The sequence below is a fragment of the Planococcus citri genome, chromosome 5, assembly GCF_950023065.1.
Source record: "Planococcus citri chromosome 5, ihPlaCitr1.1, whole genome shotgun sequence".
In the NCBI taxonomy this organism is placed as follows: domain Eukaryota; kingdom Metazoa; phylum Arthropoda; class Insecta; order Hemiptera; family Pseudococcidae; genus Planococcus; species Planococcus citri.
The window spans coordinates 28,066,754-28,089,949 of NC_088681.1; the positions used below are offsets into that span (position 1 = coordinate 28,066,754).

The 23,196-nt window shown below is 31.2% G+C and overlaps 2 protein-coding genes across 4 annotated transcripts in view; one reads left to right on the top strand and one right to left on the bottom strand.

Moving 5' to 3' along the window:
- Window positions 1-19,629, top strand: part of LOC135847454 (uncharacterized) — a 63,373-nt gene extending 43,744 nt beyond the window's left edge. For 2 of the 3 annotated variants that reach the window (XM_065366984.1, XM_065366986.1), the window contains exons 4-8: window positions 13,528-13,697; window positions 16,349-16,539; window positions 16,860-16,970; window positions 17,065-17,282; window positions 19,432-19,629. In XM_065366984.1, the coding sequence (XP_065223056.1) occupies window positions 13,528-13,697; window positions 16,349-16,539; window positions 16,860-16,970; window positions 17,065-17,282; window positions 19,432-19,486 (745 nt within the window). In that variant the 3' untranslated portion in view covers window positions 19,487-19,629. The remainder of the gene's footprint in view (window positions 1-13,527; window positions 13,698-16,348; window positions 16,540-16,859; window positions 16,971-17,064; window positions 17,283-19,431) is intronic. The other variant, XM_065366985.1, reaches the window with a different exon arrangement.
- Window positions 19,336-20,701, bottom strand: LOC135847455 (uncharacterized). Its single transcript, XM_065366987.1, has 2 exons — window positions 20,183-20,701; window positions 19,336-20,051 (listed from the first exon to the last, which is right to left on the bottom strand). Exons 1-2 carry the CDS (start codon window positions 20,594-20,596, stop codon window positions 19,803-19,805), a joined length of 663 nt encoding a protein of 220 aa, XP_065223059.1. The 5' UTR covers window positions 20,597-20,701; the 3' UTR covers window positions 19,336-19,802.
- Between the last annotated feature and the right edge of the window lie 2,495 nt (window positions 20,702-23,196).

A 23,196-nucleotide genomic window follows, 5' to 3' on the forward strand; every position in this document is an offset into this window, starting at 1 on the left:
ACGTCAACGTGTAATTTGTAGGTATAGGTACCTACCTACACCTAGTGCCTATATAATATGTTTAATTATTGTTAATTGTACCAGCCATGATATGCTAACAGATTACGTATAGTTTTGATTGGATTTCACGCGTGGGTGCTTTCATAATGGTATTAAGTTTAAGATCAGGTATCACGTAGCGAAGCCAATTACACTGCTCGGCAATAAATGCAGAGAGGTCGGACAAAGAATGCTAGATTAGTCGCACTAAGCGTTATTGTACCTGCGAGATTACGTTAGAGTAGCTACGAGTAGGTACCTATTTTCTATCCTTTCGTTTTTTGCCCTTTTGTGTGTGTTTGTATTTGTGAAGGGATTGTTTCTTTTAAAAAGGTACCTGGCAATGGTGATTTAAAAGAACGTCTCCACTTCTCCAGTGTACCCAAGTTAGAAACTTCTTTCATCGTCCATTGTAGGTATACTTTTGTGCTGGGGTTACCAAACCGCAGCAACAATTTATGAAGGTTTAGGTCGACTTTGTTGTATGGATATTGAATATGTGCAATGTGATCGAGCTTACCGCACGTACTAATTGCTGTATTATCCCCTACCTACCTACCTACCTACACCTGTGTGCAATGTACAATATTACACATTTTACAATGTGTACACTTTATACCCACAGATCCGAGCCAAAGTATTGTTTTCCGCATACGTAAGCAAAACCACATCAGGATTGGCGATTGGCATTAAACTCGTGTACGAACAACTCGATCGCATCGATTATTGAAATGTTATTATTATTTTTGTTGAATCGTCTTGTCGCCGCGTGTTCGCTGTTCAACTCCGAGTCCATCGAGCTGAATTCGCGAGTAATTTATTCGCCAGCTGGACGAAAACGTATATTCTTTCACGTTATTTATACGTGATTATTGGTCTACTAATTCCGTATTTACGCTGATTAACGTCGATTAAATCGTACTTTTCATGATCAATAATGAAGCCTAAGCTGTTTTTCGTTATTTTTTTTCCTTTTTTCGTCTAGGTGGTTTCATTGATGCGAACTAAGCGATTGTATTTCGATTTTTTTTTTCAATTATGGTGTTCCATTAACCGAATTATAGACCGAGAAGTCACGTGTATATTTGATGGTGTGTATGATATGAATGAAGGTTTACCTGGATTTACTTATTTATGCATGAAATGTTTGCCTGGACAAAGCGATGTCATGTTTAAATTCATAATTTTGTTTTGATTAAGCTCCTTCTATACCTACGTACATATGTACTTATATGAAACGATTTGAAAAGGAATGGACTGATCTCGATGATTGTGAATGTGGAATTATTTTAAGTTTGGGATTAATGCATTTTACAGGGGTCGTGGCCCATCTCTCATGAAAAAAAAACAAATTGGATCAAATTGTCATAAAAAGCTGAAATTTGTTTTGTATTCTAGTTTGGAGCTCTCGAGTCGATTGGAGAGGGGTTCCAACTGTGCTGGAGCTTTCAGTAGATTTTCGAATTCAATAATAGTTTTCGAAAAAACGCTCCGAGTGAGTTTGGTGAAAATGAAATTCAGCACCTATACACTGGGAATTGCCTTATTTGTGGCCTTTTTGATCGGTTTAGACATCATGTTCAAAATCTCTCTGTGTCAGTTCAAGTCCCAAAATTTTCTCTAGCGATTATTTTTAAGAAGAATTTGAAAATTTTATATTTGAAGTGGTATGAACGGATTTTGAAAATATATGCCTAAATCGATCGAAAAGGTCTCAATGATGGTAAATTCGAGTTTGTAGTCGCTGAATTCCATTTTTACCTCACTTGCAGCATTTTTTTGAAAACTGGAAAATCTGACAATCCGGTAGAGTCGCTAGAACGGTTCGAATCCATCACCAATCGACTCCAGGTACAAACCAAATGTCAGCCTTACGAGTCAATTTGATCAAAGTTTGATTTTTTAAATGACAAATAAGCCAAATTTGAATTTTCAAAAATTCACCAAAAATTGAAAATTGCCCCCCCCCCCCGCCGATCTTCCGGGACAACTTTTTTCTTCAAGAAAAAGTGGCCCAACTTGCAAAATGGTGGCCATTTTGATTGACAGGTCAGCCGAAATCGCAGATTTTGCGTTCCAACATAGGACTTGCACGACATTTTTTAAACCGTACAAAAGTAGATCGAAAGAGCAGGCGAAAATTCACGACCTGTCAAAATTTCACGTGCTAAAGTGTCTTTTTCGATTTTTGGTGAATTTTCAAAAATCAAGTTTTGGTCAAAATGTGTGAAAAAATCAAAATTTTACTAAATTGACCTACGAAAGCTGAAATTTGGGATATACCCTATTTTCGATCTGTCCAATCGATTGGAAATTGTTTCAAACCGTTTTGAGTAGTTCTGGAGCCTCCAGCAGATTTTTGAAACTCGAAATTCCCACAAAATTTCATCAAATGGAGTTGGAAAGCCGAAATTCATTCTGCAAACTAATTTCAATACACTATGAAGTCGACTGCAGGTAAATTTCAAGTCGTTTTGGAGCCTCCGGCGATTTTTTGAAAATTACTAAAGCCTCCAGTAAATTTTTGAAACTTGACATTTCCCTAAAATTTTATCAAAGGGAGATGGTAAGCTGAAATCAACTCTGCAGTCCAATTTTAACACCCTCTGAAGACGACTTCGGGTGGGTTCAAGTCATTTTGGGACCTCCAGCGAGGTAGTCGAAATTTCACGCGCCAATTCTTCGTTTTTCCAGTATCTTCGGGGTTTTGAGGGAGGAGGGATGAGGACGTTGACAAACATTTTTCCATTTCTGTTTTTCTTTTTTCAAATTTCTAAACTTTTTAAATTTTGCTCACACTTTTTCAACGTAGGTATTTGTTCTGAAAAAAGGCGAATTGATTCTTTGAAAATTGCTTTTGAAAAAGAAAAAGGATAACATTTTTGAAGAAAGTTTTGAACTGTTTGGGAGGGAAAGAAGAGAGACGTGAAAATTTACACGTCAAGTTTTCGTTTTTTACATTTTGATCTTTCGAAACAAATTTAACCATTGCTTTCTTCTTCGCAGTCTCACCTCACCTTCTTGAATTTCTAAGCGATTTAATCATCAAACGAAGTCAACTAAAAAATTCAAAAACTGAGTAAAAAAATTTCCATTATTGAAAAACACCTAAAATTGATCATAATACTCGTACAATGAAAAATTGACGCAATTTTCAAAAATCGTTTCAACACACTCGTTTTTTGAAAAAATTGTCGAATTCATAGAATTAATTCAGATTGTTTACCTTCGAAATCTACAAGTCAAAATTTTTTTTTCGGCAAATCAGTCGAGAAAAATTTGAAAAATAAACGCGTCGTAAAATTAAATTGAATTGAAACGAAACGCTCGAAAATTTTGTTTAAAAAATTTAATTAAAATATATTTTACGATTCGAAATACGTCATCGCAAGCTTATAATAGTAAATTGAAAATATCCAGCACTTGACCCGCACACGCACATCGTATATCATTTGAATAATTGAGGGGGAAAAACGATCATCAAGTAGTTTATAATATAAATGTCGGGCAAGTGGTAATTAAACCTATTCTAGTTCATTTTGTGCTTCTTGAACATAAGCCAGCGTTGCTAGGTGAACAATACGTGTGTACTCGTATACTTAAGCTTCAAAAGTGTGCCATTTTTTTCCTCATTACCTCGATTGTATTTTTTTTTTTTTTTTTTTTTTTTTTTTTTACAAGTATTTAGCTCTCGTAATTTGTCGACCCAATAAGAGTGGTCGTGCTACTCGAAGAAAAACACAAAGTCGTTTCGAAATCAAAAACGAATACGTTGAATTCGTATTTGGGAAATTTAAATCGAAACTTATTAAATATGAATAGGGTACTGTATAGGTGAAGGACTAGGGTAGTAGATGATGAAATGCTTCTTTTCCTAACTCGATCTAATTAAAAATTGATACTTTTTGGAAAATTGGTTAAAATATAGTCGTACGAATTACGAATAAAATCCATAATACCCGACGCGAAAAGTTCCATAAACCCAGTTGAAATATGCCTTATCTATATATTTATTAAAAGATTTCTTCGTATTACTCATTCTTTTTTTCACTGGCGAGCGCGATAAACCTATAAGACGATTGTCTGTACGCTATTAATCGTATTAAAATTTATCAAGTTCACGGTTATTATAATCACGTTTTTCCTCTCCTTTTTTTTTGCAGAAGAAAAAAATCGTATATGTATAATGAAAACAATACGAGACGATTTGGAATTTCAAAGAGATGAGCCACTGATCGTGGCAACCTTGTCGTGATATTGAATTTTTATGCGATTATATCGGCGAATTTTTTTTCTCTTATTCGATGTTTTATTCGTATATAACATGGTGTTAATGGCGGTTTCGTGATTACACTTCGAGACGACCTTATATGAGACTCGCTCAGGCAACGTGATACGAGTATCTGCTGCGAGATAAATCAGTCTTTTATTGTAAAGATGCGAAAAAAAATGAGGCGCAAAATTGGGTCGTGAAATGGTGCTGGCACTTGAGGTAAAAAAAAAATCATCCGAGTAATACCTGCCTATATGTATGTATGCTTATCACAATCAACTTACATAACTTTTGAACTCTTATTTTATCAGTAAATTTTTAATTTGAATTATTCGAGGTGCGAATATCACGAGATTCTCACTAAGTTGTTATTTTGTTCGAATTTTCAAGACACGTGCCTCCTAGAACAGCATTTCAGACTTCGGAGAGAGAGAACCGGTGGTGAATTTTTCCTCGTTTGATTATTGTATGTCGTAGTTGTTAAAGTTAACGTGAGAATTACGTCGAAGCGCGTGTGCACTATTTCCTCGGTGACTTTCCAGGTGTTGTAGGTAATTTTTAATTACTCGACAATTATTGTATCGATGACGTAGATGTCTCTGTCTGCAACACGACCAAGTGCACGATAGCATTCCCACGCGTCAATCGTTTTGTATAGGTGGAATATTTGTATTTTTTTTATTCTTCTTGGCATGATCATATCGTGTCGATATATTATCCAGCTACTATTTGTAATTATTACGTAGCTAATGAGTAGTTATCGATAAAATCAGCAAATTTCATATAATCGTGGCTTCGTGGCATCAACCAGTTAATAAATACTTGTAGATAGGTGTTCGAATAATCACCGCATAGCGATCGTGTTGATCATAATTTAATAATTATTGTACAATTGTACATCTACCAATCTAGATAGATATCTACAACCTACGAGTAAAACTTTACAACCAATTGTCTCCGATAGAATTTGAGCTGGAATTTTGTGCATTAAAAGAACATGCCACCTCACGTATGTACGAGTAAGTACACCTGAGAACTAGATTTTGAGCCACCGAAGTGAATTTTTTTTATTTTTAGCGAATTTTTAAAAATGGCAGAAATGGACTATTTATATGATATTACATTTTTACAATGAGTAAATCTCAAGATAAAAATCTGGAAATCTGTATCTGTATCAAAATATGAAAATAGACGTGTTTCTCTCCATTTTAAAATCAATTACAACGACTTTTGTGTCAATCTGGAGGCTCCAACAGCAGTTGACTTTTCTCTAGCATGTATAAAATTATTCCACAAAGCGTCGTAATCAATTCTGGCTGCAGTTGAAAATATAATCCTGTCATTTACTTGATATTGTTAATCGACATTCGAGCTTTCCTTCGTTCCCCAAAGTAAACTCCATTTTCTCCAAATTCTTAACCCCCCTTTTATCTGCCCAATAAATTTTTTGATTTTTGAAGAATTTTTAAAAATCAAAAATTAACCATTTATTTTGGTGGAGACTGAAAATCTTCATTTTGAGCTGAAAATGGGCCAGAAAAAATTTCAGCTTCGAATTTCATTTGAAACGTTAAAAAACAAGTTTAAAAATTTGAGAAAAAAAGTGGTAAAATTGTTGTCAGTCTCCCCCCCTTTCCCCCTCCAAGAAAAAAGTGAAAACATTTGGAAAACGAAAAATTCGCGTGCAAATGTTTAGATCCCCCCCCCCAAAAAAAAATAAATGAATTGAAAATGTTTACAAAATATTCCCTGACACCCTTCCACTCCCCCCCCAAAAAAAAAAATCTGAAATAATAGGCATGTAAAATTTTAACATCCTCTCCCCTCCAAAAAAAGAAGCCGTGAAAAGTGTTTGAAAAATGTCCTATCTCAAGTCCTGCTTTTTCATTTTTGACATTTCCATACTTAACCCATCCCCCTCCCCCAAAAGCAAACATTTTTGAAGTATAAATTTTTTCACACGAAGTAGGTAGGAACAAAAAATATTCCAAATTACACCAGCATCAAAAATTTCAGAGGCTGAAATTCGTTTTTCGATTTTTGGTGACTTGTTGAAAATTCAAATTAGTTTAGGTTCATTTCTCATGGGAAAAAAATCCAAAATCTGATCAAATTGGCATAAAAGGCTAAAATTAGGTTTTGTATCTTATTTTTGATCTTTCGAGTCGACTGCTGAAGGTTTTCGAACCGTTCTGGAGATTGTAGCGAATTTTTGGATTCTCCAGTTTTTGAAAAAATGCTGTAAGTGGGACGAAAATGAAATTTAGCACCTATAAACTGAGGCTTATTACCATCTTTGTAACCCATTCGATCAATTTAGGCATATATTTTCAAAATAGATTAAAATTTTCTCCAGCAATTAATTTTTGAAAAAAAATTTCAAAATTTTGGATTTGAACCAATACTGAAGGATTTTGAAAATACATCCGAGTTTACCTATAGTTGCTGAATTTAATTTTCATCCAATTCGGAGCATTTTTACTAAAACCGGAGAGTTCGAAAAATTGCTGGAGGTTCCAGAACGATTCGAAACCATCGCCAATTGTCTCGAGAAGTTTAACAGCAGGATATACAATCCAAATTTCAGCTTTATTTATGTCAATTTTATTAATTTTTGATTTTTTTCATGAGAGATGTACCAGATTTGAATTTTTAAAATTCGTCAAAAATCGAAAATGGATTTTAGCTTCTGTAATTCTTGCTGCTGGTGTATGTCAGGGATCTTTTTCAATTGCTCCTTGTTGGGTTCAAAAGGCATCAAAAAGTCACCTTTTTGGACTGTAGATCATCAAAATCATCATCCTTTTGGCCAAAAATTGAAGGCAATTACCAAAATTAATCAGATATTCTCAGAATTGAATGTTAATTTGTGACACAAAATACCTAAAAAAAAAGGTGCGAAATTTAATTCAAGAACATAAAAAAGCACGAAATTTTATCGTTAAAATTTCGTATACTAGAAATGATTTTTTCACCACAAAAATTGCACATTTTCAAAAGCTTTCGCCTTTGCTTCGCTCAGGCAACAACAATTAAGTATGTTCTTTTTTTTTTATTCAATTTTCAATTTCAAAGTATAAATGCCAGGTAACAATAATTGATATTTTATTTTTTACTCAGAAAATAATGCAATAATGAATTTTCTTGGGAGAGAGGATATGAGGCTAAAAAAAGGAATAATTCTATAAAAATTATCCGTTTAAGTTGAATTTTAAGCCTACATTATTTTAATAAAAGGTCATTAAAAAGTGGAAATTTGGTCGTCTAAAAGTCACCAAAAGGTCATCCTTTTTCATTTTTTAAATTTGGTGGACACCCTGTTCGTATAATTTTCTTGTATGTAGTTGGAGTCCTATCCCATTACATTGTCGTGTCGTCTCAATGACATTGACTCTCCAGATGTTCCAATTTAATCCGTCACAAAACCGGAAACATATGTAATCTATTCGAAGTGTAGAGACAAGATTTTTTCGCTCATCTAATTTGAAAATTAGTCTAGTAAAACCTGCATTATGAAGACATGTCTTCGTAATTGCCAACTGTTCTTTATGCAGCATTTCTCTCACATATAAAAATCCAGCTGAAGTCTGGTGATGGGTAAGGAGAAACTTTTTTGGAAATTGGAATTTATTTTACTGATTCGTGTTGATTTTAGTAAATCAGAATCTAAAATTTAATCATGAAGTATATTTACAAAAATTAGAATTCAATTTTGTTGATTGGTTAATTTTGTTTGGAAAATGGCCATTTCAGTTTTGAGTTGGAGTATTTTTGATTTTATTATTTGAAAACAGCCCCCCCCTCATCGTCACCTTTCCTACCAGTTCCATTGCTAATGATTTTGGCTGCTGTTGCACAAAAGGGAAAGAATAAAACCTTTACAATCAGTCTGACTCTGAACATACTTATATAAGACCGAAATTGTCGTGTCGCGTAATTACTCGAATCAAGGCAACTTCATCGAAAGGACATTGCTTAAAAATAAGCCAAACAATCGAGTAGGTATATAGCATTGCTTATAATATTTATGAGCTCAAAAAAAAAAAAAAATACACAATCGAAACCCTAATTGGTTGATCATTCGAGACTGGTGTCAACGTTGCAATTCTCATTAAAAGTGTATACCTATATTTGCACGAAGGTTGAACTTCTTGTTGTCTCGTATACTTATAAGTATTACTCGTACGTATCCTAACACCTTAAGAATCGTATGTACTCGTTTATTTATCTGTAAAGAAAACACCACAATGAAAAATTATACTTCCCGCAAATCATTATACCTAGCGATTTTGGCGTGTTGATAAATGGCCAAATAAACAACACAAAAAACAAGCAGCTCAGCACGATTTGTGTGTAGCATGTCCATGTATCGCTAGGATTACTTATTACCTACCTACATCTGCACTATGGCTTGTGATTTGAATGCAACAGCAACACAATATGTATGTAGTCGAATGAAAGGCCACACGAGGACGTTTAAAAGAAAGGAAAAAATGACGATCGTTCGATGCATGCGTTTTATGTACCTCGCATTAAAAAACGTCTGTTGGGTAATTACGTTGGTAGATATTTTTGGCTTCTTCGGACTCGGAGAAGTCGTACTTCACCTTTTCATATATGAGAGGTGTATCTACATATATCTGTGTAGTGTGTACGTATACCTATACTAGAAATACTACTTTCAGAACTGTGAAATCTTCATATACGATAGGTTATAATATACGATGACCAGATCTACATATACCCACATACATATTAAAAAAGGTGAACTCGAGATGAAGAAGCTGCTGATGAGAGTTCAGATGATGACCAGCTTATCGAGACAAGTCACTCGATGAAGATTATGCACGTATTTCGTGCTCCTAAGTCCAAACTTGAAACTATGTACTGATCTTTGCTATACAATGACGACGATGATCGAGAAATTAGTAGGCATATTAGTGATATGTATTAGATGAATTTTGTTTTTGCGGAATTGACAAAAACAACCTGCTGTGACGAATTTTTTTTCACAACTTCGGAATACACGATAGTCGTAGAAATCGAATTCGTTCCAAGAATCGATAGGTACATAAAGTTCCCTCGATGACGTTTTTCCTTTTTCGCACGTGAATATAATTAGCTCGCTAACCTTATTCATCAAGTTGCGATTTTACTGGTACAATTTTTTGTTTGGTATCCAGGGAGTAATTTGTTTATGGACATAGAGAGTGGTATAATATCGATTGTGTATTTATTTATATACGAACTCGTTGGTATAATCTTGAGCATTATACTTGTACTGCGAATATGGACATTAAATAGGCTTGACATTGTTCTAATTACGAAAATCATTATTGCATATATCAATTTAAATTCACAGCGTGGACGAATACGAGCAGCCGGTGCTGCTGCGTGCGTTGTTATTCGCCGGACAATTAATATGAACTGGGCATTAAAATCATATTTGTAATTTCGTATTTGTACAGTACGTATTTTATTTAATTAGGGGCATATATTTACGCGATTTCGATTAGTATATACTGAAACCGAAACGCGGATATTAAAAAATATTCACCTTGAGAATTTTGAAATGGAAATTAGAAGTAAATACGTTTCGATGTTTTACAAAAAATAAAAAAGAATTAAAATGGCCGAGTCTTGAGAATTATTTTAATGCTCATGTCGTCTTGAAAAGTTGGAACTTTAAAATCTTTAAATTTATGTCTGTTTCTCGCAGAATTTTGAAAAAATTTCTCTGCAAAATCCTCAACTCAACTCACCAACTTTTTAGAACTTCCTATTTCAGCACAAAACTTTTCAATTTTCATGTTTTAAACCAAAATCTTTCCAACAATTTAATTTGCAATGCATTTTTCAAACACTGAAAAGTTGAAGAATTTTAAATTCGAAATGAAATGAAAAAATCTTAGAATGGAATATTGTGATGAGGAAATGACCTTTTATTGCTTATTTTTAAAAAAATTTAACGAAACAAACATTGAAAAGTTTTTAGTAAATTTACATCATGTGTCTTTAGAAATTCCAAAAAAATTGGTCCTGGGGTCAAGCCTCTTTTCCCCTCCCTCTAATTCTCTTTACAAATCGAAAATTATTTGAGTGCGTCTGTAAAACTTAAACTTCAAAATTGTCAAATTATTTTTTGAAGGTGCATTAAAGGGGGGGGGGGGAATTGCCAAATATCACATCAACTGCTTTTTGCCAAAATTTCCAAAAAATTTCATTTCATCCAATTTTTTATTTTTTAAATCAAACATTAAAACTTTCTGTCCATTCTCTCATTTTTTTTATCTTTTTTTTCCTGTCAATCTTTGAACTAAAAAAAATTAACCCTGAAAGTTCTTTTTGAAAAAAAATGAAATTTTTCGAAATTTATGACATCAATCAACTTTTTATCGTCTGTGAAAAGTTCAATGGAAAAATTTCAAAAATTTTCATGCGATAAATTGGACTGAAAAATTAAATTGAAAAAAAATCAACGTGAGAGATCACTCATTTTGGAAATTGAGGATTTTCCTGGAGTTTTTTGCAACGATTATGCCAATTTCCAATAAAGCCTTTAAATAAATGCGAATGGAAACAAAAAATCACGTTGATAGAAATTTGCTACATTATTTCATTATGGAAATTTTTTCGATTTGTTTTCTCAAGTTTTTTTATAAGAACAGCAGATTGCTCAAGTCACAAAATTTCATTCACTTTTTTTTAAAAAAAGAAGCTTCGACATCTCATCAAGGGAAGCTTTTCAGATAACGACAATCTTAAAATGAAACAGGGTCTGGCGTTTTTAATTTCAATATCCTAATATTTAAATTTAAAGTTTTGAAAATTTTTGATAATTAATAAAAAAAATTTATCTTTCATTTTGAAAAAAAATGAATTTTTTTGGAAAAAAGCAAAAACTTTAAAAATTGAATTTTTTTGGAGTTTGAAAAAGAAAATTGAATTTCAACAGCTGATTTTAGTGCCAACATTGAGAAGTGTTCGAATTGAAAAAAAAAAAAAAAAACCAAATTCCAAAAATATGTAAATTATAAAAGATGATCGAAAATTGTAACTGATATTTCCACACAAGCTCAGTACCGTAGTCTAATAAAATGAATATTTTTTCTGTAAGAAAAATACCTAAATGTTAGTGCTGAATATCTCCTGAAAAAATTCCAAAATGAAATTTTTCAGAATCCATAACACTGGAGTTCCATTCCAATTTTGTCGTGATGTGATCATTTTTCCTTGTGAGATGTCAAAGCTGTTGAAAAATGGAAATCAAATTTTGTACTTTGGGCCATTTTAATTTTTTGAGAAGCTGATAGTTTGGTTTCCAATTACTTTTGACCAGTTTTATTGAAAATAAGACACTTCCAGCAAATTCCAGTTGAAGGGTAGTAGGGAGATGTGTTTTAGAAATTTTCGAAGAAAAGTAATTTCACACTGGAAGCTCCAAGTCGTCTGGAATTTGCAAACTGGATTCGTGAAAGATTCATTTTAGTTCGTATTGCCAAAATTCCAGCCCTTAATCCCAGTTGAACCATCCATTTCAAAAATTTTATTTTTTTTCGAATTTTTGGGTCAAAATCCTTAGAAAATTGAAAAATGAATTTAGGTCGCTGCATGAAATTTTGAATTTGAAGTTTTTTTGGCATTATTTTTCTAAATATCTGAAAAATTTTAAAATTTGAGACGGAGGGTTGCTTTTGACAACCAATTCGATGTGAAAATGTCCAAAAATTCGATTTTTGAAGCTTCGAAAACAGAAGAAGGAACTGAAGAATTGAAATTTTTGAATGATACTTGCGTAAATTTAGATTTGAGACCACTTCAGGGCATTGAATTAATTCAAGAAGTTTTTGCACCATTTTTTGACTGAAAAAGTTTGCGCAGTGATGTGGATAGGTTGTCCTTTTTCCTACCTCCTTCGAGCAGTCAACCTCCACTCGATCCTCCAGTCGAAATTTTCAATACTTCGAGTAAGCTCAAAATACCCTGAATGGTCTGATTTGATTAATTTTCTTGTTTTTCGTCTGCTCTCTGTCATTTTTTTTATTGTTTATTTTATTGCCGAGTACCATACATATTATTATCCACGTGTGGTATTATTGAGAAATTTTTTGTGATGTGTTTTCCTAGTCTCATCATCGCGCAGATTGAACTGGTTTCAATACGTTATTTCATTTTCACTTTCATTTCGTATGGGATAACTTTCGTTATATGCATTATTTGTAATCGCAATATTATATGATTTTATATACGTATGTTCGCAACCAGAACTCATTAATTTGTAATTCAGTCGAACTAACGATTCGATTACCTGTGTAATCGCTTTCGCTGCTTTGCCAGTGCCACCATTTTTAGTGAACTCGTGTCGACGACTACTCGCGATCATCGAGCGACACGACGTGTTGAGCAAAGTGATATCGAGGCTATGATGAAGATGTTTACCATATAGTATTAGTAATGTTGATGATTTGGTTTCACTACGTATTAGAATGACGATTGTAAATTGGAATTGGCGAATGATCGAAACGAAATAGCGAATAAATAGAGTTAAATTGACGATCTACGATGTTAGTTCGTTGAGCTTAATCGAAAATTTTTACAGCTGTAAAGATTTTTTTGTTTCGTCGTTATAGAGTCGTTTAAAAATTGGACCACATCAATTCGACTCCAATAAACATGACAATATAATCGTACTACTCGTATATAGTTTAGTTAAAGAGTTATATAATGAACCCCCTCGTTTCAATCTAACGTTCATTATAATTATATTCTGTAAAAGGATTCATTGAAGTTGACCAGCAGTAATAGAAAAGCGTCGTAGAGATAATTTAACTACCCGTACAAGTTGGCTGGTATCTCTTTGCGGTCGAGTTGACTGTAATGTAAACAATGTGTAATACATTACTTCCGGTCTATGTGTGTAGCATATCTTCAATGACAATTTAACACTTTGGAAAAGTATAGTACATACTACATAAATGATTGTAGTATGTCGTCGTATGTATTAAATACGATGAGTACGACGACATCAGCGACGACGATGACAGTTCCTATGCGTCATACTTTTTATGAAGAAAAAAAGTTTTGTACTTAGTTAATATACTTGTACTTGTGACTCTACTTGAGAGATAAAATTGCTATTAGGTATTGGTTAATTACGAGTGTAGGTACCTACCTTAACATATATCTAATTTTTTGCATTCTTTTTTATGTTACAGCTATACTGATTGCTACAAAGAAGAGTATCACTTATTGGATATGCGCTGGTTGGATGATAAGTTACCGGAGAATGAAGGATTCCAACTGCGAGATACGATGCAGTCGTTGTCAGCTGATTTTCAGAAAGTTTCTCTGGTTATTTTACAAGCACTGGCGATGGCTTTAGGTGGTTAGTTTTGGTATTTAATTAGTTTACGATGGAAGGGCAATCGTTTTCGAAAACAAATCTAAAATTGAGCGAAATTTGATCAGAGAGTTTTGTCCAATTTATTTGCAAATTGAAATAGCTACAGAAGTACAGATAAATTTTCAAAAAAAAAAAAAAAAAAAATCAAAATGATCGAAAAATTTGATAGTGCTGACACCTTTTTCAAATTTCAGTCCCTGACGAAAATTGATCAGAAAACAATATGTGCACTTTTCAATGTGCTATTTATTTTATTGGTCATTTTTTCAAATCAGAATTTTTCATAAATGTATTTCAAAAACCTCTATTTTTAATCTTCTTGATTTTTAATTCTCTTTTTCATTATTAAAAAAATGCTTCGATTTTCCATAATTCCAACTGAAAATATCGTTTTTTTTCTAATGAATTTCTCTTTACAATTTTTCCAATATTTTTCTCTTTTTTTTTTTTTTGTTTAGAGTTTATTACTTCTAATTTTACGTAGTTTTCTCATCAAATTATAAAAATTCAGGAATCTTTATTTTTCATCCATTATTATTTATTTCTATCGTGTTTTGTTTTCGATGGTTTTTGGTTTTCATTATTTTTTCAATTCTACAGTATTTTTCATTCGTGTTTTGAATTTTTTTTCGCCAGAAAATATGTTTTTCAACATTTTTTTTTGCATTTTCTTGGTCGAATTTTCTTTTACATTTTTTTTAGCTTTTTATTTTCAGTTTTGAATTTTTTTAATCAAAAATTACCTAAGTATTCTAATTATTGTCTTTGATCATTTTTAAAAAATTTTCTCTGCAATTTTTTTTACATTTGTTTTTTGTTTCAAGTTTTTTTCTTCATCAAAAGAATGCTTGAATTTTTCAAGGTTCAAAAATTATAAAAGTGCGTTTTAGTTTTTCAATTTTCAGATATTTTTGTCCATTTTTTGATTTTTATTCCAAGTTTTGCATTTTTTTCCATTAGAAAATTTTCATTCAATATTTTTTTTTCGTTGGCATTTTTTTCAGAATCGAGTTTTTGATTTTGACTTGTATGTAGTTTTCAAATTTTTTCACCTAAAAATATGTACTTTCTTCAATTTTTCTTCAATTTTTTTTTAAATTTTACTTCTTGAAACTTGAATAATTTTATTATTTTAGTTTTTGATTTTTATTTTCAGTTTTAATTGTTGTTTTACCAAAAAACACCAACTTGCCTAGGCATTTATTCATTTTTGAAATTTTTTTAATAATGTATTTTAGTTTTTGACCTTTTTTGCATATTGTATTTGATGGCTTTTGGTTTTTATTTCAATTCAAATTTTTTTCGTTACCAAAAAGAACACCTCAAACTTTTCAACGTTTCCAAAAATTATCACATTCTTATCCAATATTTTTCTTTGTGTTTTACATTTTAAAAAGTAATATTTAAAATGATTTATTCATAATTTTTTTCATTTTATTTTCAAGTTGTAATGTTTTTTTTGTCATCAGAGAAATACTTTATTTTTTTCTCTACTTTTTTTATCGGGAAGATTTTTTGACAATGGTTGGTTCTCAGCGTTTGTTTTCAATTTTGATTTTTTTTTACCATCATCTGTGAACTCTTTTCCAAAGTAACTGAACTGAACTGAAAAAAATGTTTATTTAAAGACGCCCAACATCTAGGCTTTTAGCGTCTGCAGTGAATTACATACATTAGAATACACAGATTTAAATTTTTAAACTAATCAACAAAATCACCAACATATACAGAAAGAAATTACATAACAATGGTAAATTTGATCCTTATTTTCAGTTAAATTTTTTTTAACATTTTGTGGAATATTTTTCTTTATTTCGATAGGCTTTTGATTTTTATTCTCTATTTCTGATTTTTTTCTTGCTCAGTTATGGGTATTTTTCTTCATTTTTTCAGAAATATCTTTTTAATATAAAAAAAGTACTCAAAAACAAAATGCAATCCTGTTGCAAAAAAAAAAATCTTGAATAAAATTTATAAAATGCATTTTGGGAGTCATTTTTTGTTAAGGAGATGGAAAGAAGTTACCAAAAATCATCTTCAAACATTTTGGAGCTATTTTGCCAATTTTACTAATTTTGTGTTAAAAAACATTAGGAGGGAAATTATAGTGACATTAAAAAATATATATGGGTAGAATGATGATGTAATGCATCACGCTCTATTTCAATGTAATATTGAGAAAAATTTTCATTGACTTTTCATTTTATTACTTTTTTTTTTTGGAATTTCTGAATTTGGAACATTATAATATATTGTGGGAGTTTTGTTGAAATTTCAGAAGCGTTGATTTTGTTTTGCTGAAATCGAATTGTGTTTTCGTTTCTTTCATGCCATCGAATTTTAATTTTTTTAAATCGTAAATTGATGCAGGTTACAATTTTGATTTTTTTCTCTTCGAAAAATGCTATCCCAATCATTTTCATTTCAAATTTAATTTTTGAATATTTTTCCACTTTTTCGGATAAAGTTATATTTTTCCCAAATTGTTTTTCAGTATTTTGCTAAATATAGGAATTAAGGAACAGTTGAGAGTAAAAAGTCTGTAATTAATTTTATATGTAAATTAAAATATCGAGTAATAAAAAAATATTCCTAAATTTTATAATAATTTGCGTTTTTTTTTTCATTTGCAGATGTCGATTCGCATCTTATGGTTGGCGTTCATAATCGAACAATGGATGAGAAAAATCGTACCGGTTTACAAATACTTTACAGTCTTCGACAAGGCAAGGAAAATGAATCTGCTAATCCTGTCCAACTTCCTAAACCAGAAGATCTCAATACTTTTACCCTTTTGGCGCAGGATCCAGATTCAAATTTCGAGGTACATATTTCGAATAATCGAATTATACGTAATATCTCGTTCTCTTCGTATCGATTTAATTGAATAATAAAAATACGCCACGATAAACGGTGATGTACATATTTCTCGAAATTATTCATGATGCGACTGTGCTGTACGTTTAACTAGGCGCATTTACATAGATGCAGTTTATTTATATCTCTAATTAGCGAATAAAATAGGTCACTTGTATTTGTTCACTGTTCACTGTATATGTATTCTTTCGTTTATTTATCGTACCGATTCACAAATTACGAGTATATATCTAAGAAAGTAGATTTACATTTTGTATTATTTCGTAGGTCCAAGTCTCAGAAAACAAATGGATGAAAGTTGGACATCTTCCCGGAGCTATTTTATTCCACGCTGGACAACATTTACAAAATTGGACCGCTGGGAAATATAAGTTTTTGGTACGATTGACAGATACATGTTCTAAAAAAAAAAAGTACAAGTGGCATGACACGACGTGATATTAATGAATGAATGTTGTTCTGGAATTTACAGCAAACTCGCATCATGACGCCGGAGGAAACGCTTTTACAACTGAGAAGCGGATATTGTACCATGTTTAAAGTTCAGCCTGATACAAACGCCGTTTTAGATCCGATTCTGTTTCATTTATCTCAAATTCCCGAATCGACCAATGAAACTAAACATTCCCATAAACGTTATATGGCTTTGTTTCACGCTGTCCAGCAAATCCAGCGGCGTCTTAAGTTAACGTTAGTATCAAATTATTTCAAAATACATGTTTAATATTGGCGAGATTATTTTACGCTTGTGTTCGTAGTGGTAGTTTTTTTTCTTCGTACTGAAAAATTTTATTCGTTATTTTTATTCATTTTTTTTGCAAAATTATTCATTTGGTATTGTTTTTTGCTCATTTTATAAGAAAAAAAAATACTGGTCATTTTCTATTTTTATTTTTTTTTCGAACTGAATGATTTATTTTCTGGAATTATTTTGAGTAATGTTTTCACTTTAAAAATTGAAATTGAAAGATTAATGAGTTGAAGTATTTTTTTTGTTTTTATTTATTTTTTCAATATAAAAAACATGCCATTCCCTCCCCTATACTTTAAAAAAATTACTTCACTTTCACTTTAAGCCTATAAACCTAAATTATCGTTGTTTTTTTTTGTTTGTTCATTTTTTCTGTTTGTATGTATTTAATTATCTGAAGTAACTTGATTTTTCGCGTTTTGTGGAAATAAAAAACCAGAAGTGAATTATAAATAAAAACGTCTAATCATGACCATTAATCCATTTTCATTTTTTTAAAGTTGAGAAAATGTTAGATTCCCTCCTTTCCCCCGTCCATCACCCCCCCCCCCTCATTTGCGCCAAAGTAATAATCACTCATTTTTCTTCTTAAAAATAAAAATTGGAGAACGAATTACAACAGAAAATTCAAATTATTACGATGAATCCATTTCGTTTTTTTTTTTTTTTTTTTCAAATTGAAGAAGCTCTGAATTATTTTCCCTCCCTTCTCCTCCACATATTCCTGAAAAGGTCGAGAAAAACTTTGATTTTTGCTCTTCTTGACCCAGAAAGTTTCGATTATTATTTCATGTTTTTTTTTTTCATTCATTACCAAAGTATTTTGTTTTGAAATTATTTTTCATTTTTTTAAAAATTTCCTTTCGAATATTCTAGTTTGCAGAATTAAAATCATGAGAAAATGTCGAATTTTATTTTTTTGAGAATTTGAGGTTTTTGGAGCTTTGAAATTAATACTTGATGTAGTTTTTTAAATGAAAATTGTCTCGTGGTTCGGAGGAAAAAGCTCCTTTATTGTTTAATTTTATTGAAAAACCTGTTGATTTTTATTATTATTATTTTTATATGAGATTGTGATTTGGAAAAACCTCTGTTCGAAAACTAAATGAGTAGATAACTCGAGAGAAAAATGGCAACACTGCTATTGTTACTGCAGGTGATCAAAATTCGTCGTTTTTAGTTAGAATTATCAGTTATTCTGTTCTTTGAAATTATACATTTTTGAGTCATAGATTTTCGAATAGGGTATGGTTGAAAATTGATTTTTATTTCGTGTTCATGTGAAATCACTTATTAGATATAGATATGGTCATTTTATTTCATGTGCTCGAATACGGTGAATTTTTTTAGTAGTCAATGGTCATGTTCTGAATAACGTCTGACGTCATAGGAAATAATGAGTCGTGTTTTAAAAAGTAATTAACAGAGTAGAAAAATTGACCGGAAAAGGTTCTAATGAAAAAGTTCTAGAAAATTTGTAGTTTTGATTTTAAAATTCATTTTTTTTTTTTTCAATGAAAAGTGATTTTTTAAATGAGATAAACGCCTTATTTTTCGAACAGAAAGCTTCATTAATTCTCAAATAAAATAAAATAAGTAAAATTCGACACCAATAAACACTGTGGAAAAATCAGAATGTCAAGTATTCTGTAAAAAATATTCATTCATTCAAAAATAGTAAAAAATTTTGATTGTGCAAAAATGCAAAAATATCAATATGTATTATTTTTAATTTCGCTCAGGTCTTTTTTTTTTATAAATTAGTCGTAAATTTTCCCACTTTCTGATGTTGGATGTTCAGAATTTGTCCCCCTTCCCCGTTTCCTCCCTTCAATTCTAGGTTTAAAAAATCCAGAGTTAAGACTGATTTTGACTGAACCTGTATCTTTTTTTATTTCTTTTAATTTTTTATTTGTCCATTTAAAAATTTTAATAGAATTATTTCTACTACATATTTAAATTACTAAACATCGAAACACTAACAAAAAATAATACGAAAACGATATTGTTTATTTTTACGAGTATAATGTACGTATATTATAAAATTCAATACGATATATTAATTAATAAATTTGTTATTTATTACAGAAAAATATCGGACGCTTTCCATTTCGTAAACAGTACTCGATATTGGCCGCACTAAAAAAAAAAAACAAACTCTGACGCTCCCAAATATTCATGATCAAATCTTTCGTTGATCCGTACTGTAATAATTGCAACAAAGTATTATTTTAAAAATGCATTTATACGATTTTTTGATTCAATATAAATTGTTTATAATGAAAATTTTTGTAAGTCATTTTTTATACCTATTTTATGTTATAATGAATAACGATGTGATAAAACTATTTGTGTAAAGATTTGAATTTTTTCAACAAAATATGAGCAATAAAATTGAATTTAAAAAGGTAAGCTTTTTATATGAAAAAGTCGTGTCGATATATTTACCTTTTTCTAGGTCATTTTTTCTTATCGTTAGGTATTAAACCTGTATCGAAGGCGTAGTATGCTACGATCCAGACCACGAAGGCGAATAGAAAGAAGTAAAAAAATACTGTCTTTTTGATATCCCAGGTTATGAGTTGGGATTTTTGTTGGGCTCGTGATAATGAAGGTCGAGTTGGTTCTTCTTTTAGAGGTAAAATTGCCACCTCTTGAAGTGTTATGATTTCGTCTGCTTTTAATTCTTTCGAATCGTTGAAGTTTTCCTGAAGTGAAATTAAATCATAATCGATTAGATATTTTGAAGTATTCCAAAGTGCCTAATTCTTTTATTTTTTTTTTTAATTTTACGAAAAAATAGCCAATAAGCCTAGAATAATATAAATTGAATGCTTACTTTGACTTGTATAACTTCGAAGCTTCTGGTAATTTCATTATCACCTTCTTCGGCCTCTTGGTTAATTTTGGACGATTCGCTTTCCTCCTCTAAAAACGTTTCAGTTACTTCTATTTCTTCCTTAATTACCTCGTTAATGATATGCGAATGTGGTTTATCTTGCCTAACTTCAATATCCTCAGTACTCGGGCTTGGAGTTTCTTCATTTTCTGCCACGTTTGAATTTTCTTCTACTTTACCGTCTTCTTTTTCCGCTTCATCGAGGGACGACTCTGGTTCTTCGGGGATTTCCTTAATAGCTCCATTACCCAAATGAGGTGCTTCGGGTACGCAGTCGCCATTTTTAGTGTTCTTTTGATGATCGATTTGAGGATTTTCTATTATGTTGATGACGGTTTTCGAATTTTCAGCCATCGTAACGCGATATTATCGACGTGTAACTCTCGGTGTAATTCGAACTTGTGCGCTTACGAGGACTTGTTCAGATAAAAAATTTGTCATAAGTGCTTATTATATTATACTTTTGATAATGATAACATAATAAACAATTCAACATGCATTATTCTGTACTCGAGAGATTAAGGTTATTTTGAATAATTATTAAAAAATTCGATGGAGTTGACTTCATAAATGTATGTAGGTAGGTAGTAGGTACTAGGTAGTTAGGTACGTGGAAAAGAGGATTTTATTGTAATTGTCAAGTTGAAGGTGAATATATTGTAATGGATTGATTGATGGATATAGGTGAAAGTGGAGAGTGAAGGTACAATGACGCAGAGATAAAGACGATGGGTGTTTATTAAAATTATTTTCAAAATGAAATTCAAAAAATTATTTGATAAAAAAGTACTAATTTGAAATTAATCGATATGTAAAAATATATTTCCAACTAAATAAAACGCTCAATAGCGATTATTTCTAAAGATATTCAATAAATTACAAAAATAACCATTTCATTGAATTTCTCGAGTCAAAAAACCCCTAATTTGAAACTTTTTGGCTAAATTTGCTTGAAAAATGACAATGTAGATAATCCACTTCTAAATTCGTAAAAATTGAAAAAAATGAAAAATTCAAACTGGAAATTTTTTTTGAACCTTGAAATAGGTAGTAGGTACCTACTCGACATAATACAAGATTTCATTCTTCTCACTCTGGATTAAATTTATCAACGATTTCTCGTAAAATAAATTTTAAATTTCGCTTTAAAATTAAAAAAAAAAATTGAAAAAATTGAAGTGTACCTACGTTTTTTTGAATTTTTTTGCCGAACGTCATTTCTAATTCAGACCCCAAGATTGGTTGTTTCACAGCCAATCAGAATCGTTCAAATTGTTACGAATGATCTATTGTGTTTAGAGTTGCCTATGGATACTTTTGCAGGCATTTTTGGTAATGCTTCTCATGTTTGCAGATTATTCTCGCATATTTCATTGGGTTTGTGTTTGTTGTTTAAATTGCATTCGTGTATTTTGAAGGCGATATTTTATAAATTACGAGTGATTCATGTTTCCAGAGTTCGTGATGCTTGTATTACAGGTTTATTTTTGTTTAAATTACATAAGGGCTAGTTTGTCAAAAATGAATGGTTGCTGTACTGAGTGAAAACTTGGACCATTTTTAGACCCCGAAATGTGTGTGATGCCCCAACATCAGTTATGGTACATCAGTCCCTCATAGTTCATTGGCAAAACTAGATTTTGGGTCAATGAGAACGACTAGTTTGTCGTTTAGGGGTGGATGTGGTTCCGTAACTGAACTCTGGACATTTTCACTTTTCAGGCTTGAAAATATCTGAATAAGTTTTTTGTACAAATTTGAGGTCGATGATCATTGATTTAAGACCATAGAGAGTTTTTATGGTAATTTGAGTTCGCCATGATTATGAATTTGAAGTAACTTTTACATTTTGATGATTTGAGCGAGTTTCTATATTGATTTATGGTCGATTAATTATGAATTTAAGGTAATTTTTCATGTATGTAAGTATTTGAAGGAGTTTTTATAGGTACTAATTTGAGGTCAATTTATCATGCATTTCAAGTACCTAACTAATGTATGTACTTATTTCTGAGTGTTTTTATAGAAGTCTAAGTAGGTAGAAATTTGATGTTGCTGATTACAAATTTGAGATAATTTTTACATATTGAAGGAATTTTTATACCAGTTTGATGTCGATTGATTATGAATTTGACGTAACTTGTGTACGTATTTCAATGTCTTTTTTTACTCATTAATTTGAAGTAAATGATTTTTGATTTTGATTAGTAAGGTAAAGTGACCTAATTCCAACCACTTTTTTTCAAACACATTTTTGGGTATCTCAATTACAATTTTTTTTAAAAGTTGTGTAACTATTCGATAAAGCAACTATTCAAGATACATTTGCCATGATTACCTAGTGGAAATAATATCACCAGAAAAAAATATTTGAGTTTTAGTGAGATGAAAGAAACGGCAAATTTTCAAAATTGGGTCCCTAATTCCAACCACCTACTTTTACTATGAAAAAAAGTAGCGTAAATTGCAAAAAATACAAAGTTTATTGATTAAAATACAAAAGTAATTAAATCTTCATTTATTATTAAAGTGTCACATGCCAAGATTTGCATATTTAAGGGCAGTAAAAAACAAAATTTCAAGATTCTCCATCATACCTGAATTTAAAGACTCAAAAATTCATTATGTAAAAAGAGGTGTATCTGACGTCGTTTTTCCCCTCACAGGCCTTAATTTCACTCAATAATGATGACAGCAGCTCTTTTCTCCTACCTACCACTAATTTACTGGGTATTAAAAATTTTTGAAAATGAATTATCATGTTGTACTTGCTGGTGGTTGGAATTAGGACCCCCACAGAGATTTGAAAATTGTGAAATTAATGGGCCTTCCGTGAGTGGTTCTTACAAATGAATACCGCACATATGTTGAAAACTATCTACTTTCAAGATATATTCATCAAACTTGACGAAAAACTTATTTAAAAAACGTCCATCAGCATTTTTCTAGGAGCT

Bases quoted from the DNA above. Each gene is read 5' to 3' on its own strand.
- LOC135847455 (XM_065366987.1), bottom strand. From the start codon at position 20,596: ATGGCTGAAAATTCGAAAACCGTCATCAACATAATAGAAAATCCTCAA. The intron at 20,052-20,182 runs GTAAGCATTCAA...ATTTCACTTCAG, and splicing joins TCGAAGTTATACAAGTCAAA to GAAAACTTCAACGATTCGAA.